At 40.8% G+C, this 19,323-nt stretch overlaps 1 protein-coding gene across 5 annotated transcripts in view; it reads left to right on the top strand.

Annotated features, from left to right (window-relative positions):
* The window catches only part of CARPA (Carbonic anhydrase-related protein A), a 136,511-nt gene that overhangs the window by 86,530 nt on the left and 30,658 nt on the right, over window positions 1–19,323 (top strand). For all 5 annotated transcript variants that reach the window (XR_001100730.2, XM_012366521.2, XM_012366522.2 and 2 more), the window contains 2 exons: window positions 7,056–7,192; window positions 14,729–14,920. Coding sequence is in view for 4 of the 5 variants with exons in the window: in XM_012366521.2 (XP_012221944.1) it covers window positions 7,056–7,192; window positions 14,729–14,920 (329 nt within the window). In the remaining variant the exon portion in view is untranslated. The remainder of the gene's footprint in view (window positions 1–7,055; window positions 7,193–14,728; window positions 14,921–19,323) is intronic.

Genomic DNA, 19,323 nt, shown 5'->3' with positions numbered 1-19,323 from the left:
CGTATTTATCAGAATAGTAGTCCGCTATACATTCAGTAACAGCCGGGGGTCTTTGCTGACGCGTAAATATATATGCTAATGAATACCATGCAAATAAGCGCTTCCTACTTTCTCTCAACTTTTCTCTCTTTCTTTCTCTCTCTCTGAGGCGCGCCATTAACACAGTTTTTACAAGCATTTGGTTTTCAGATCTTACGCGCTGTACCCGCCGCTTGTTACTACCCTCGTTGTACTAAGCGGGACGCGAGTTTATACATCGCGATTTTTCGCGAAATTTAAATGTCGCAATGAAACACGCGGCTCTTTCCCGCCTCGTTTATGTTCGCCACGCGAGTTTTACAATGTTGTGAGCCCGCTATTCAAAAATTGTTTTATACAATTTTCCATAATACGTTTCGTGCCGCGAAACAGAGAGAGCTGTTTTATTTTGAAGTGAGTTAATACCCAGCACTGTGCAGTAATTGTATGCATTAACTGTATACAGTAATTGTATTGCGTTACATATTGCTACAAAGTAATTACATTGCATTAATTAATTACATTACTTGTTATATTCAGAGGCTTTTTCATCATAAAATTTGCGTAATACTACATCAATTTTTCGAAACCGAAGAAAGTATGCTAGCCGAAAAATTTATTTACAAAATTAACATGTAGAATAAATATTTACAAAACTAACATGTAGAATAAATAGGTTACAAGGTTAATGCTAGGTTTTAGCAAGCACTCTTTAATTTTTCATTTTGTTTATTGATATAAACGCTTCGGTCATTGCGTTATGCCTTTCAGTGTGTCACAATATAATCTGTTAAATTGGAATAATTATACATTAGTTGTCGCATTTTATTCGTGATATTTTAATTGTTTGTATCGGTATTGCAACGCTTTACTTATGTTAGTTCAATTTATTTAATCTTTGATCTGTGCGGAAAATATTTATTTTATTTTTTTATTATTTTTAGCGATTATTTTTAATACAGGTTTTTATTAAATAGCGCTGTGAGTTATCACAAACGGCATTCAATGAAAATACCATTGACAATATTGTGTTTAAACATTTTTAAAAGTTTAAAGCGCGATTTTATATAGGAATATAAGGGATTCGATTGATTTATATTTCACGCATTAGTATCGCACTGTTACTAGCTTTTCGTTTATTTTCATCGCAGATTTATTATCAGAAATTTGTAAAATTCTCTCTCTCCCGTCTTCTCTAATACGAAGACCTCCATTGCGATTATTCGATCTTGCCGCGCCTGCGGAAATCATTAAAACGCAGCCCAAAGCCGATCCGATCCCGGCATTTTTCAAACACTCCAGCCGTCGATTAATTGTTTTTATCGAAGCGACCCATCCCACAGGGGGCTAATCCACCCTTGATTAATCTCGCTGGCGTTCTTGAGCAGCGTGCTGCTTCTTATCGGCGGAAATCTGACGGCGAGGGAAGAAGCGACTCGACTCGGCGGAAAAAGAAAATCGGGCCAAGATGGAGCGGCGACGAGGACAAAAAATTCCCGGACAATTATTCCTGCCGCTTGTTAGCCTATAATTAAGTCGGTTAACGAGGATAGAGACGGGGCATTGCCGGCTCTCTTATTTTTTTCCGCCTCTCATTAGGACAGGTATATAATTAAAACAGGTGTTTAAGGGCTACGGCCGCGTGATGACGCCGTATGGCGGGGATCGGGGGCTGAGGGGAAGGGTGACCTCGTGCCGGAGGGTCGGAAAATGCCGCTTAAGTGAGGATCCGACGATGCGGGTTGCCGTGCTCGAGGGCCGAAGGGGAGAAGAAACGCGGAGAGGCGACCGGGCTGCGTTGCCTTCCACACTTAATCACTTTTGCTAATTGCAGAATGATTGCTCCGCGCTTGAAGTTTCAATAATGGGGTTGTTACACCCCCGCGCCCAGGACCGCCTTCGCAGCTCCGGTTATATACCGGTACCACAGGAGCGCCTGTGCCTTCATACCTCCCTTGATCCTCGCCCCGCCGGCCGGGCGTTCGTTTTCGCCTCGCCGTCGTTGTGCTCGCCTCCTCAGGTTCCACGTGATGAATGCTATAATAGCCTACCTGCCTTCGGGTGATAAGAAAGTAATCATTCCATCTGCCCACCGTTATTTCATTATCTGCCCCTGGCTCGCCTCGGGAGCGCCGGCAACCCCTTATCCGTTGCACCGGCGTCAGCGAGCTGCTTCTTAATGACGGTCGAGGAGGTAATTATGCAATTATGCGCGAAAGTAAAACTCGATGAAATCGCGATGAGGAGACCCGAGTCGCGATACCCTGCGGTTTAACGCGGTCGGATGCGTCTCCGAGATAGAGGTCTTCGCTGCAATCTTATGTCGTCATCATTAAATTATCGTCAGGCAAATTCATGGACGAATATAAAATTCTAATCTGTATTTCTAAGTAAAATCCTGTAATCTGACGGCGGTGATGCAATGATGAAATTTCCTTTGGTATATAATTTTCTTTCGTATATAATATTATCGTATATTAATATATATATATTATATATATCAAGCCAAAGAAGATTGTAATTCTTGATATTTTTTATTGAAACCAATGTTTTAATTAAGCAGCATACGTTTCGGCTGATCATTCAGCCATCATCAGTGCTACCTTTACAAAACTGAATAATTATATCTTAGTGATTTATTTAATATAATTGAGGTCAAGTTAATAAAAAATTTTGAAACCAATGTTTTAATTAAGCAACATACGTTTCGGCTGATCATTTAGCCATCATCAGTGCTACCTTTACAAAACTGAATAATTATATCTTAGTGATTTATTTAATATAATTGAGGTCAAGTTAATAAAAAATTTTTTATTAACTTTATTTTTATTATTCAGTTTTGTAAAGGTAGCACTGATGATGGCTGAATGATCAGCCGAAACGTATGTTGCTTAATTAAAACATTGGTTTCAATAAAAAATATCAAGAATTACAATCTTCTTTGGCTTGAGGTTCTCCTGCTATTCCATCGTTTTGAAATTTGCGAGCCTAAACTTCAAGTTATATATATATATTTTTTACTTGAAGAATTTTACTTGACCGGATAATTTATGACGTAAAAACATTATATTAATCATCGGAAAATTATGCTATTTGTGCAAGAAACTATATGTTACGACGAATATATCAAATGCATTACATTATTTACTAAATTAACCCGAAATCTATTTCTTCACTGATTCTAGAATTTATCTATATTTCTTTTAAAGAAAGCATAAATAACATCAAGACATGGACAGCTTTTCTAGCTGTCCATAAATTATGTTAAAATTTATTGGACCGATCTCTTTTTCCCGTCGTTATACATATATGTGTAAAATATTGAATAATCTTAGCTGGACCGGTAAAACAATACGATTGAATGTGTGTGATCGACTCTAATTGGATCCCGTGGCTTTAAATTGGTCTGTTCTCGGGCCGATACAACGTAGCTATGTTCGCGAGAAGAACAATGGGCTTAATTTAATAGAATACGGTCCGATGTGGTTTAGGTCCGATCGTCCACTGGTGCGAATCGATTTAAACGCTGCCCATGTAACTATAATCCAATACTAGATTACACGTCCGGTACGTACATAGAACGTACGATGCTTTCCACGAGCTAATAATTCGCTGTCACGCGTAATATATCGCGCCGAACACGGAGTGCAATAAGACTAATGTAATATATCTCGCAGCGGTGTGCTCTTCCGCGGAATAATTCCCTTCTAAAGCGGTTTGTCTTCATTCCGAATGTTGTTGTTGTAGAAAAGTAATAATTTCACCGCGATACTAAACACCGCTCTCGCGCGATATAAAAGAAACGACTCTGTTAATAAATTCATGAGTTCAAACGCTGAAAAATATCACGGCGCTATACGGCTACGTAAAATGACTAATAATATTATGCGACTCGTAAACATTTTTATTTTCCGCCGCGTATATTCGTTGCACAGCGTAGATCACGAATGATTTTATGTTTTCCGAGCACGCTATTAAGCAAGAAGAGATACAGGATCTAAATTGCGACGGGATAGTTCGGGCGCAGTTGCGTGCCCGCACGCATAATCAGCGGGCGGGCGGGCGGGCGGACGGGCTTGTGTTTGAGGACTTTAATCGAATAAATCGCGGGTCCGTGTAACGCTGATAAGTAGATACACACAAGGTATGTATATCTCGCGGCCGCGCCGTGTACGATAACGAAGAAATATGACGAAGATTGCGGCGTGGGGCGAAATCGGGCGTACCGCGACGCGAAAATGTTGCGCGACGAATCGAGCGGAATGAAAAAAGGAAAACGTTTATGCACACATATGCATTCGCCGCGCGTGCGTCGTTTAATAAACTCTTGCGTGGCGAACGCGATGGCATGCCATTCTCCTTCTTCTCCTTTCCCTCCCACTCGACATAAATTCCACCCACGGAGAAAAGCGGGAACGCGGCGGGGTATGTGTTGCGGGTTCGCGCAATAGCGGCTTCCGCGCGTTAAGAAATCAAGCGCGCGGTCCTCCATCGAGCGTGTTCGCTTCACGTGCTTCGCGAAAGTTATAAAGAATGTAGCGCGGAATGTGTAACAACTTGATCAGAAAATAAATCAAAAAATAATACCACTCCGCGTCATATCAACCCATTTTTCACGCCGTCGGGGCCGATTGAGATTTATGGTGCGCGAGTTTAGTGATTTTACATTGAAATAAAGAGGAAGTGAGCACTCGGGGAACGCGTTGCACTTTCAACAAGTATTAGAATCGACCTACTTATATTTTTTTTTGCAAATTTCAATAATTACATATTTTGCGCCGGGAAAACACCTGACTTGCCTTATAATCCTTTAATTAACCAAGTTCCCTTCGATGAAGTGAATCACGCGTGTCATGCACAGACAGCTAACATGACGGACGGAAGCAGAGATGAGAAAAAAGCAATGCTCGCTCTGGCGTGGAAATGCTAATTGCAACGGGGCCAATTGCGTCGCTATTATGACAGTAAAGTGTCGAAGTGTCGTTGCTGTCACACACGCGCGCGTGCGCGACACAAAATTCGAGTTGAGTATGCCGTTCAGGCCGATACGCATGTTTATCGGCGGCGTAAGTTTTGATTATGCTCGCGTGTCGGGATGTCATTACGTGTCATCTCTCATATCTTTCGGCAAATCTTCAGCGTTAACACACGAGCTCAGAACGTAGCGCACACCTGTTTCACTGAGCGCACTGCTCGCGGTGCTCTGAAATTTATTTGTGCATTTTCATGTTTAATTCTCATCTGATATGCACTACAAAGTATACGTTTTTGTGAGAGAAGACGGGGCTCATCAGGATGATTGTGCTGCTGCGTGATAAGTTTTATAATTATGATACGAGGGGCGTTCACTATATTTTTAGTAATGCTGCGACAGGCCATATTTAGAGATACAAGTGAGTTAAGCTGTATTTTTTATGAAGGTTTAGAAAAATTCATTACTAGATGTAATGAGTTAAAGAGGGATTAAATTAAAAAGTAACAAAATAATTTTGTATTTATTTGTTTTCTTTCAATTATATCAAAAATATATTGAACAGCTTTTGTATCGCATTTTGTTTTATATTAATAAATAAAAAAAAAAATACATGAAATTTTTGATCGCGATAAAATGTAAAAATTTCCGAAATGTTTAATATTGCCAAATGATTTTATTTATTTATTATTATTTTATCAATGCCTGCGGCTATTAGTTTTATCAATATGAAAAATGTTGCAGTGTCATATTTATTTTAATGCTACGATTATCTCGATTGACCGTAATTTGATCGATTTATATGCCATTTTTCTTTTGTAAATAAATTAATCGAAGCACTTTTAAACGGCACAGATTTATATGTTTAAAACATTCTGCACGCAAATAATACTCGTATATTTCGGGTCGTATCAGTGTGTGCGTCTCTCACGTGTCGTCATACTGTCAGATTCCCGCACCGACATGTCCGGCATGTCGGTTATGCGAGTTGTTTATACGACTAATAATTTATTGTCCACCCTTGTAATACGACTCACAGCCGTTGTCCCGCGAGAATTGTTATAGGGCGGCAGTTTTGCAAAAAAGAGAATGGTGTGGGAAACGGCGGGAGAAGCTTTGCGCAAGGCGAAAAAATTTCGGGAAAGACTGTTTGTTATCCTCCTCGCGAGAGAGACGAGTGGATTAACAGGATGACTTATAACTTTTGTTGGAGTTGTAGTGTATAGAGTAATAAATCAAGAGCCGTTGGACGGACATAAGCACACACACACACACACACACAGACACACATGAGTAAATACGAGTGAAAGCAAAAACTTTTACGGGCGTCAATTTTGACGTGTATGTAATTGTATTTAATAGAGGACTTTTATATATGAATTTTAAGTGTCTTTGAAACCGAAAATATAAGATGCGATTCGCCTGCGCTGTTTCGCAAGCTCAGATTTGTGACGAAGGATTCGTTAAGCCGGGCTTTCTCGCGGTATCGATCCTCTCGCGGGCGACGTGAAGAAAGTTAAATTTCTCAGAGGAGTGCCGGAAAACGCGAACGTCTGTGGGTCTCTAAGACGAAAGTATTGGAGGAGAGACGGGGAGTTGCGTCGGTCCCTGGCGTACGAACCTGGCGAAACGAGTTCAAAATCCCTTTTACCGAGCGAAACTTGACGCGGACCGGACAAGAGACGGGACCGGCCGGCGCGACCAGCCGGAAAAGTTGGAATTATAAAAATTTCAGATTTCTGAGCGGTTGACACGTGACACGATTCATACTCAAACATAGAAAATAAGAATCCTGTCCCTTGGGAGTTCGCGACCGAATTTCTACCGCCTCGGAGATACGATACAAAATTTTCATATAAAATAATGCATTCAACATTCTTGTAGGCTTCTTTTTTTACAACTTTTCCAAAGAGATTTGCTATCCGTTGGAATCATCTATAATTATCATAGTCTAATTATGATCGTTCCTTTTATAGAATTTTTACAACTTTTACATATTATTCACAACTTTGAGCATTAATTGTTGAGCTTTCTTTTATTAACATGTTAAATTTTTTTCTTGCAGGACCTTCGTTTTGGGGCCTGATAAATCCGCAGTGGTCCCTCTGCAGCAAAGGCAGGCGGCAGAGTCCCATCAACATCGAGCCGGACAAGTTGCTCTTTGATCGTCACTTGAGACCAGTGCATGTCGACAAACACAGGGTAATGTATCCAATCTTTCAGTCCGCAAAATAGCGCCGTATTTCGCAGGCATCTGTTGCATCCCCGGGGACACACAAATGTTCGAAACTAGAATCTCGTGAAAGAAAGTAATTAACAATTTTATAATTAAAAAAAAATCTATCAAATTTTTTCCGAAAAATATTTCATCAATATTTTATCCATGGAAAATTAATTATAAAAAGTGTCTATCAATATTATACATTATTTTTATATTGCATACAAGATGTTTACGCAATCGTTGCATTAAATTCTAATAGCGGAATATTTGCGATAAAATTTTTTTGAATTATTTATCGCAGTTTTTTTATTTGTCACATATTATAATTTAACGCGACAACATCGAGCATTAATATTATCTCGCGTTCGAGTATGATCACAAAAAAAAGAGGACGAAGAAGTAAATCTCGAAGTTCGGTCTCGTCCCATGTGCACGTCCACTTCAAATGAAGACGAAAGAGTTGTCTGATGGGCGCTCGTTAGTCAAACGGGGCACATACTGGATGTCCCCCGACGGGATGATTAAATTGCTCGGGTTTTTGCGTGGCAGATAGGTAATGAGAGAGATCTCATTGATATTAACGATTCTAAAACGCGTCCACTCGTTACAGCCATAATGCATTGTTTACTTTGATTACATTTGATTGTTGATTTTATGTAATTATATATCACGCACTATTATGCGCATTGCAATTAATTTACTCTCAAACTTGCTTTTCAACGGCGTTGTATAAAGAACTGTGCGTTTTATAATTAAATCAGATCAGAATAAAATTATAATGGAATGGTAATTATTTTAATAACGTGAATCCGGGTGCGCACATTATATATTTCGAATAAAACAGAGTAGTGTATAAATGGTGAGTATAAATGGTGAGCGTAGTGAAAAAAAGTAAATGTAGTAAATGTTAATGAAATTTCATAATTACGCACAATGTAACTCGGCTCACATGCAGAATAAATACATGATTTTGTTTAATGTTAAATGTAACAGCAATTTTCCTTTTGCATAATTTTATAGCTTTTATTTCAGCTTTCGTGATATGCTCGTTAGAATTTCGCATTTATTCGCAGTTCTTATTTTGAGACGAAACAAAAGAGCTATCATTTTGATTGTGACATATTTTCATAATTTGGAACAAACCTATGTGTGTAAAGTTACATTTTTCTAGTTCTCATAAAAGTCATGTGCAGTAGCTGGCGTCAAATTGAAATACTAACTCGCTAAGAATTTGCATCTGATTAAGACCGACGTTTTATTTTGGAACATCAAAACGAAGTTAAAATTAGAATGTCAGGTATGATTCATCTTGCGCGAGACACCTTTCGAAAAGCAAGGATAAAATCAGGTTGGTTACCGTGAAAGTATTCCCCGAGCTGTCGCGTGATAGTAATGGATTTGGAATTCACCAGCGAGAGCTGCTCCACTTTCCCGCTGTCCATTTTTCACTAGCTGAGTTCGTTGATTCGATAATAAAGCCATTAATTACGAGGCCACCTATTTAACGCTGATTTCCGCTCCATCAGTGAGGATGTCCGGAAGAGCCTCAGCAAACGCTAATTTTCCATTAAGAAAACATTTATTCATCGCACCACCCGTTCACTCGAGGAGCGCTTAACTCGATGATGGTCGTGACTTTTAATAATTTTTCAACAGAATAAACACCCGAATAGAACAATTTTAGAAAATAACGCGAAATATATGTAAATTTTGTATTATTATTCGTTTTTCTTTGTTTTTATTACAGACATTATAATACTATTCTCACGACCATATTCGTTATTTTGAATTTTCGCCCATCTGCATGTACAAGTGACTCATGCATGCAATATGAGCGTATTGAAGAATATATTGAGGGGTGGAAAGCCGTTTATAAATGCATGAACGAAAAGTCTCTGTGAACTTTCGATATAGAAGAAGTATGAACTTTCAATGTAGAATGGAAGAACTCTTGCAACGCTGCTCGATTTACATCTCCATTTATATTCTCATTGATATCTTTTTGCTCTCGGGACGCAACTCTATAATTCGAACTTCATAGAGTGGATAAAGTAAAAAGTTATATGGAAAACATGTATGAGTGGCGATGATGATCGTTAATGTTGTTTGCTCAAGCATTTATTCGATTTGTATAAAAACAACACGTGACAAAATTTTTACTTGATACATATTACGACAATATTTTGAACAATTTTCTCGCCATTCATAACTCATTTTTCGCATCATACGCATTTTATTGGATTCATGATACGTGGAAAAATATTTTGAGAATAGTAGATATTTTCTCGACATCCCGTTAATAATTTAGCAATGTTTTGCTGTACATGTTTTCCCGTTGATTTTATTAATGCAAATTGTCATTATTTTTTTTCTATATATCATTTTCTCCAATTTTGTTGATCTGTATACTGTTTAACATTGAGATATTTTTATCTCGGTGCCGAAGCGTTATATGGTCACTTCTTTCAGTATCATGTTCAATGCGTTCCCTCCATTTTCCACGGAACATGCACCGCGGTGCTGGCGTGGTCTCGCGGTCTCGGGGCGTTATTCCTGGGAAACGCGAACATGAAAAATGCTCGGCTACCGTGACAATGCCTCTCCCTCTCGGATCACGCTGGATACAGGGTTTCGCAGACGGATACGAGCCGCGCTCGACGTATTTCGCCCGTTTTCTCCCATGCGAGACGCTGACCGAAAATTCTCGAGCGACGATATTGCCCGCGAAAGGATACAATAAATACGGCGCGATCGCGACAATAACTCTTTGTACCAGATGCAAGCGACCAGAACTGGCTCGCGACGATGATATTACTGCGCTGTCCGTATCTCTCGATGTTGACTCTTTCTATCGCGCTTCGTTGCATTCGTGGCGTAAAATAAACGTGCCCATATCTTTTGCAATCTTTATTGCTTCAACAGACGTAACCTGATAAATGTAAAATATTTCGTGCGATTAATGTGAAACTTCCGGAAGACGGATCGCTCGCTATTTCGTAATAATTCGCGATTGCGAATTGCGGAATTTAGCAGTAGAATTTTTTCCATTCTTCCCCCTTTTTTTTTTGTTTTAACTTTGTCTTATTATTCTTTTCCACACTTCACTTATTTCGTCGCGACTCCATCCGCGTTTATATTTGCTCGCGTTATCTAGCGCGACCAGCTACTCGTTCACCCATCGCATCCGCGGAAGTCGTAGATGTGACACCTATTTCGCTTCTTGTTCCTGTTTCCTCTCGGTTTTAGAAAAAAAAAGAAAGCGAGAGAAAAGTGCGCATTCTTCGACTTCGCCAAGCGCAGACGGACCACAAAGTGTCTTCCGCGGAAATGCACGTGAAAAGGTTTAAACGCGGTGCGGCGGTATCGTTTGCCCTGCCGTAGTCGTCCTCTTCTCACCCCACAACGGTCTCGTTTCCATTGCTCCTTTCACTCCCGTCCTCGTCGTGGAGTCAATCTTTTTCACCGGCGCTACCGGTAGCTGCGTTCTCACGAGCTGCGCGCGAGTTACCGTCACCGCCGGGATGCATTCTGCCGCGCTTTGAAACGAGCCGCGGACGGGACTCTTCATTGTTTGCCTACCCTGCAGCAAACGGCTCCCTCCCTAGGCGCGCTAAAGAGAGTTCTCTCAAGTATCCTCTCGCCTCTTGCCGCGCTGTTAACCGTGTCGGCGCCGCGCTTCTTTCATTGAAACAAGCGGCGTGAAACCGCCGACAAATCACACGCGACGGCAAATATGCGACGCGGAGAGGATTTTCTGAATTTTATTTAAAATAAAAAGATGCGGTGGAATATAAGAGATTCTACTAGAAAAAAAGGATGATAAAATGAAGGAGAGGATACGTTCTGTCGGATCACGTATGCGAATCGTTAAGCTTTTTGCGAGAGAGAGAAATTCAGGACTGACTCTCGATTTGTTGGGAACGAAACGAAACTGGGCTTCGTGCGACGGAAACCGCACTGACGTCACACCTGGTCCCGCGCTATTTAAACGCGGTCTCGGGCCGTTTCATAGCCGGCGCCAGCCGACCGACCAGCCAACCCCCGTCGGTACGACAAAGTCGTGGGAGACCGTCAGGGAACCTCGTGAATTTATACGCCGTTTAACCTGGTTAAAACTTTGGCACTTAAATTAAACAATAGAACGAACCGCGCGCCCCGGCGACGTCTCTTGAAGTCGAACGTACGTCTTTGGCTCAGCCGGAGCTCACTCCAGTCGTTCTATCTCCAATCGTTCTATCCTACCCTCTGGTTCACCCCGCGTTCCCCTTGTTCTTCGCTCTTTCTTCCGGGCCAGTTTGTGCGGCCAATTCGCCTGCGAAAACGTCTATAGATCGTTTCACAATACGGCACGATGTGGTAGCAGTCGCAGATACGACAGATACCATAATCTCACTATAGAAACTCACGTTTCGAGTGAAATCTAATTCCCTCCAGTCAATTTCTATCCGGTCTTCCTCGCCGTTCTCCCATCTGTTACAATATGGCGATTTCGTAAAACGAATTTCCGAGTTCCAGTTACGATTATTATTTTATCCAAATTTGTTTAAAAATTACAGGCGGCTGAATTTTCATAATTGATATTAAAATACGCTTAAAGATAATGATTGGAAAGATTATTGATTGATTGATAATTTATAATATATTTTTACTGAAAACTTGGGTGATAAATAATTTAAAAACGTTGTAAGTTCTCGTCGAGGCGGTCTGTACATCGGCGTTACTTGCCCCGACCGTCGTAATTTTATTGCAACAAGTGATCGAGTAGATTTCGGCGGAACGGCCTTTACGAGCTACTTCTATCTCCGACGCACACTAAAGCCCGCCGCTAACGGCCCGTCGATACCACAGTACGTTTCTTCGCACGAACAATCCTTTGCGAAACCGGCGAATTGTGTGTGTATACCCAGCGCCCGGCTATAATCGAAGCTGTAACGAGCGCGTTCTCTTACGTCGCGCGCTGGAATTGCCAATTCCCGGGCGTACCTTCGTGGCCGTGCGCCATAATTGAAGCCGCACGTTTCGATAAACTCGATCGCAGAAACTGTGTAGGAGACTGTGCGCGGCGCACAAATCGACATAACCACCGTATAAACAGACCGGATTGTTGGTTAAGTCCGCGAGAAAGGGCGAGAGAGCCGGCGGAAGCTTTTTGAATCTCACTCGAATGTGAGCCGTGCACGCCGGGCTACTCTGCTCGGCGGCCGCTTAATTCGCGTTAATTACCGGACAATGTTGCCACCGGCTTCTCGGGTCTTTCACGTCTCGGCTAAATTCCCGACCGTCTGGATTTCTGTTCCACGCGATAGCTTGATTCCACCTTGATAATGTTTCAACGGGAATTTTGTCCGATCAAAGGTGTCCGTTTCCACTTGAGGTTTTCAATCGCAGTTTCGCGAAGCGTCGACCAAGTTCCGCGCCACGTCTACAACGTCTGCAAATTCGCGCATTAGACAACTAAATCCATTTTTCATAGTTCCCGAATTTCCGACGGCGTAATCGCGAAATTGCAGTCCGCATGGAAAACGGATTTAGCGAGTTTCGGCAATCTCATAAACACTCCGCGAGAGCCAGACGTCGTTTACATCAGGAGATCCCGCGCGACTATTCCGCGCTCTTAACTTAAGCATCCTCCTCCGCGAAACTCGATTATTTCCCCGCGAGTTCGCCCGACCATCGCCGTCTCCCCATGAACCTGAAAAAGGGAGTTGTCGGTGGGGCATTAATCGTGAGACATCGCCGCGCCGCGAAGTCGATGAACTTTAAGAAGATTTGGCGCCACGCGCTTCTTACACCGCGCCGTTCGCCCCGTCGTCGCTCGTGAATTCTGCAGTTCCTGTGGGAACAAAGTGGGAGCGAATTCTACGGCAGCCGGCAGAATGCGCAACGCCGATTGTTCGGACCCGGCGAGGACGGCTTTCCGGAACTGGCGGAGGGAAAGTCTCAGGGGGCGCGAGGATGGAAGATGATCCACTCCCCGAACTTTGAGTTTCGTCGAAAGAAGGGCGGCCTTTGTGCGCGTTCGAGAGATCTCGCGGAACTACCATGAGTCCTCTTCCGGTTTCTCTCTCTCTCTCTCTCTCTCTCTCCGTCGCTCCCATTGATCCAAGTTCGGAGACGATGGTACCAAGCGAGCAAAAAAAGAACTCGGGCGGACGAAAAAAGACGAAGGGAGTGGGGGCGGACGAATTATTCCCAGGAGCGATCGAAGGGGTGGAAATCTATCGCAAAATAATGAGTTATGCGCCATTGATTCTTCTCTTACGCGTCGAAGGAAAGTCGTCGCGCCGCCTGCTCGCGTTCATTTCTCTCTGTCATCGACGAGGAGGGTCGCCGCCGATGTCTTAATGAATTCGGGAGGAAACAGCGACAAGGACTTTTCGGAGTGAGATTAACGATCGGCATGGGATTGTTTAAATTTTAGGAAGGCCGTACGTCGACAGGAATTATCGCGTTGCGATAAGAAATTTCTCATTTTATCATTTTTTATTGCATCCAAGTTGTGTATTTATTAACATAACTTATTTTTCGTAATTAATCTCACAATTTTGCTATTTAAAGTTATATTGTTTCAAACAAGAAGATTCTAAAATAATTTTAAAAGATTGAATATTTTTTTATGATGATGAATTTGGCTTCAATTTTTGCGAGCTCTTTTTTTAAATACGTTTGCACGAAATTATATTCCAAAAAGATCTTAAATTCTTGAAAAGATATATATTTCTGGGTAGATTTTATATTAATATAAAAAGGTTGCGCGAAAGAATCTGCGGAGGAGGCGAGAAGGTCGGGAGCGCGAGAAAGGAGGTCAGAGGCCAAAAATCTATTGCAAAATAATAAGTTATCTCCCGACGACTTTTGCCGACGTGTCTTCCGTGGCTGGCTTCTCCCCGAGGTTACCTCATTATTTCTAACTGATGACGCCATAATTCAGGTTCTCGGCGACGTACAAGAAAATGGACTTCCCCGGCCTCGTCTTGCACTTTGCCGAGCTCCTGTGCGACATGGCACCGTGTCTGGTTTTGCTATTCCATCCAATTAAATGCCTAATCAATTATCCCGCGGACGACGAGTTGCCGCCCTTTCTTGTAGACATCTTTGCAACCGCGCTCTTATGCAGCTCATTACGATAAGGCATACGAAGACTATTGTTCGCGAATCTCATTCTAAAGTGCATCGAATTAGCATTAAATATCCTGCGCATTGAGACTTGCAAAATTTATACAAATAGATCAAGCTTGCGCCAACTTAGAAACTTTATAATTTGTTACTTTTTGATACCGTTGAATTCTTTTTCAGTTAATTTAACTTTTCCATTATAATTTTTTATTGCATTGCTATTACCTTTCAGAGGCTACGTCGATCAAAAAGCTTTAAGGATACGTAGCGAGCCTTCTTTTTATCTTCACCATCAATCAATTAATGCAGTCATATTCACTATTTAAATGCGTCTATTTAATTGTATTTCGCTCGCCGAGTCCATTACGAAACTAACAGGCTTCGATCAATTTTGCTTTCAGATTTCCGGACACTTACACAACACCGGGCAGTTCCTGGTGTTTAAAGCGGACAGGGAGGCGAAGATACGAGTCAATATAACTGGTGGCCCGCTCGCATATCACTATCAGTTCGAAGAAATATATATTCACTATGGAATGGACGATGCTCACGGTTCCGAGCATCACATCAATAACTACGCTTTCCCTGCCGAGGTGAGTAAGACACATAATATATCAGACGAAAGATTGCTAAGAAAAAATCTCGTGAATGCGGCATCGTGATCGAATTACATTTAAATTGATAAATATCAATATAAATATTGCGAAAAATCAGTTAATCATTGATGAAACGGGATTGAAATAATCAAATGGAATAGAAATAGCCGCGTATTTACATCCATCAATCAGTTTTAATAATAAAAAACAGAATATTTCCACCGGATATTTCCATCTACATTTTGTCGCAATTTAGAATTTTTTTAAATTTAGTGTGCATAAAATATAAGATATATATTGGGCAAAATCTTTAAATTTTAATCATTTTGGAAATATTTATCCGTTTATTGTGCACAAATCCGAAAGCATTAATAAATTCCTTTATATTTATAAATGAGAAAAGACCAATAAGGGAAAGAGGAACCATTTTCGGATTATCGGCGAATTAATGCAGATTGTAGATTCTCATTGCACCTATGTAAAAGTGCTTGTATTTTTTAATGGACATGTACCGTTTAGTCTGTGAAAATCCATTTTGAGGATCAGTTTGAGCGTAAATTACACATTGATGCGCGTTTCAATTACCGTACTCATCACGGATTCTTTTTTTCGAGAGAAGTCCACGGATACGTATCTCCGTTAATTTGCAAGAATATATATATAATATATTTATGCGCGAGCAATAAGTAGGACATTAATAATATTAGGATTAAAGACTCAAAATTGAAGATATTGAAAGAAATATATGACGTTTTGAAAACAAGTAAAAATAATTTTACGACGCGAAACAATTTTGCGATTTGCCGGACATTGTTGCATCTGGACACGAATGTCCACCTTGTGGATTCACAATTGCGCGCTTGGTGCACTTTAACTAATTGTAGAGTTTATCATACGATTGGAGTAATATACTTACAATCGTAACTGCAATTCCAGGTTTTCGGTTACGCTGACCACACGCTTGATACAGACAATCATGAAATTCTAATCACGCCATTATCCTAGCAATCGCTTTACAAAGCGACAAATAATTAGGATTATCATGTAATTTGCAGTTTGCCAATTAATTATAACCGCAATGCAGTCGAATGCCGTGTCTGTGACACGAGCGCGCCGGCAGACACGGCTCCCTCGTAAAATTTTGCATATTGGCGAACGTGATTTTATTCGCGAATGAGCTGTACGCAAAATCATTGCCGTGAAACGGGAACGGAGGATGACCCGAGAGTGACGATATAATTAATTGAAATTAATTACGTGCCGGCATCGTAACGAAACAAATTAAACATTCGTTAAACGGGACATGACAGCGACCCAATTAACTATGACCCGTTTATTTCTCTCGAAGGCAAGCCGCGCACCACCTCTTTCTCTCCCTGTGCGATCCAATTTTCTTAAACCCACAAAATAATAGCACGATCCGCTATCATCGACGTGCTAAGTTTCTAAACCGGAAAATGGAATCGTGATGACTTTGGCGCCGTCGACCGCAACGAGATTTTCTAATATTTTATGAATTTCTCTGGAAAATTATCACGTTGAAGGATAAAGTCCATTTTCAGATTTACAGAATTATTTTCGCAACTGTTGTGCAAAAAAGATTGAAATTTCTGGAAAATGAGCGCAGTATCGGGTGATAAAAAATGAAAATAAATGCGATATTCTTCGCAAGATAAATTGCGATGGAAAAGTTCTCAATAGGATGTTGGCGAACACAGATTCCACACGAGAGGTATTAGCAAGTCTGCTAAAAAATTAAACTTCCGAAAGCGCGCGGGCGTACTTGAATCGGCGGAAATGTAATATCGATTAGTACTCTCGTAAATACAGGTCGAAGAATACTTCTCCATCCTTTTTTCTTAATGACTAAAAAGGGCAGATTAATGAATCCGCGCAACCAGAGGTAATTATCGAGAATCGATAATCAAGAAGTCTAAATGCATTTGTAGAATGTCGATTCGATGATACGACTAACACGGATTTCTCATTTATTAAAACTCGGTGCACGTAAAATTCAATATGCCAATAATAACCACCTTTCTGGTTCGCAAATCCTCTTAGATAGCGGTAATGAGTTACAAGCATCGACATAATTCAATTCGAATATTGCAAATACGATTAAATAAGCGGCCAACTAAGTCGCAATAAAATTATTATTCGCTACCTGCTGGATTGCTTGAAAAAGTGATTAGAGTTTTATTTATATGTTTAAATATTATGTTATGTTACTTAACTAATTAATTTTATATAAAAAATAATTGTAAGAGAAAAATTAATTATAACGTGGCTCTCGTACAAGAAAAGGAATGACTTTGTTCAACAGCTAATAATCATAAGCATTATTTCTTCAGCGTGCTTGAAATCGATACAAAGTTAATTGACGATATAATTCAACCACGCGATGTTGTAATTAATTATATCTGAGATTATTGATGCCTGATATTTTGATTCTGCTTAAAACTTGTGAATATAATCTTGCTTAATGCAACGTTATGCATAAAATTTAATTTGCAGAAATTCCGATTAAAAGTGATTTCTCTACAAAGATATGACACATCTTTATAATTGCGATAGAGACACAATTAATTATTTATCAGACAATATAAAATATTTCTGAAATGCTAGTGTATGCTTTCTCAATGCCGGCACATTGCAAAGAGATAATCTGCGCAAGATTTTCCAGGATATTTTATAATATTGCGAAAGTTATCTTTATTTGGAGATAAAACTCAATTCCCAATTCGTTTCTCAAGCATGATATAAGATGTGTGTCACGAGGTAAATCCAGAATATCGATCTCGTACATTCTTCCAGACGTGTGCGTGTGATATCAGGTGCGATACGTGAATAGAAGAATGTTGAATACCATCTAGCTCAAGATACGAAGGAATTTAGATATGCAGTTTCCAGACTCAGGAGTGTATTTTTATTTCGACATGCACAGGAATCCAGAGATACATAGTTTCCATCTTGACGCGTTTTGGACTTAGATTTTTCGAAAAATTCCGCGTCGAGGAAAAAAAACTCGCGAACGAACACACATGTATAAAATATATCACGATAATATTTTTGCTGCGCTAAGATTCGATACGCCGTGATTTAGAGCGCTACACGTAGGAGTTGCAATAAATGTATTGCTGTTCCGTGAGACACCGGGAAAATCGCCAAATGCGGGGTCGGCGATCATTATATCCTTGCGTCCTCGGTGAAGAACGGGCTTTCAATGGCGCCGTGAATCAAAGTCAGTCACCTACCATCGTATGGTCTACCACCCCTCGTCGTAGCTTACGCCGCTCCTCTATATGGAACTCCGGCCACCTCGGAGCGTATGTGAATTAATTTGCTAGCTGCAAGAAGAGCAGGCCCGGTACTTCCTTGCCAAATCGATCGCGGTCTTAGACCGAGTAAAAGCTGGTCACACTTTAAACGAGAAAAACTCTACCGATATTGTATCCCGAATTGATTTTAATATTTTATTAAAAAGAATATTTGTTTCTATTGTACTGGAAAAAAAAATTTCGCAAAAAAAGTATTTTTCGTGCGAAAAATAAAACGTAGCCCTTAATGGATCGAGATGTTCACATTGCGTATTCGAGATATTTTGAATTTCGCGGATGGATAATGAGGAAGGTATACCAATATTAGGCAGATAAATATAATGCGATAATCGCGTGGCATGTAACATAACGTAACAAACCTTTATAGTCAATAAAGAGAGCATAACGTGTTTATTGATCATTAATTCAGCACTCCCGGCGGAGAGAGCAAACACAATTACATTCGGTATCGACACACACGGCGCATTATGCTAGATGTGCCATAATGCCGAGTGTTCAATAGGCGTGTGTGTATTCAATGACAAAAGTTACTCGTTCAATTTAGAAAGAGACCACTCTCAATGGAAGCATACCGATACAAATGAACCGAAGCTGCAAAATTAAATGTCAAAATTTCTTCTCTCGCTGGTCTCCTTTGTGGAATAAAATAAAATTTCCAGTATAACCGCAATTTATCGCGCGTGTACACATAATCTCGGTAAAAACACTCTCTCGGGATCTTGATTTTTAATTACTCGCATCTATCGCGAGAAAACAAACATTTTCGCGCTGCTCCATCAGCCGGGGCTAACAGCTCGTAGCCACACGAGCTCGTTACACGATTTGCATTCAAATGTAACAGCAGCGTCGTTAGCGGCAGCGGCGCGTTAAAAAGCCAGGCGATTAATCAGCGCCGCTGAAGGACCCGCATAGTTCCGTAGCGTCAAAGGGACGCGAATAATTCAAGCTGCAGCGGCGGCATCTTGGCCGCGTAAACACGGCCGGCGACGGGGCCGCAGGATCATGGCTGGGGCGTTGGCAGCGCGCATAATGAAATCTGCATTAATACGTGCTTGGAAAGCC

Source organism: Linepithema humile, chromosome 4 (genome assembly GCF_040581485.1).
Source record: "Linepithema humile isolate Giens D197 chromosome 4, Lhum_UNIL_v1.0, whole genome shotgun sequence".
Classification (NCBI taxonomy): domain Eukaryota; kingdom Metazoa; phylum Arthropoda; class Insecta; order Hymenoptera; family Formicidae; genus Linepithema; species Linepithema humile.
Note: the sequence above shows the minus strand (reverse complement) of the source record. Positions and strands in the feature narration are given on the sequence as shown.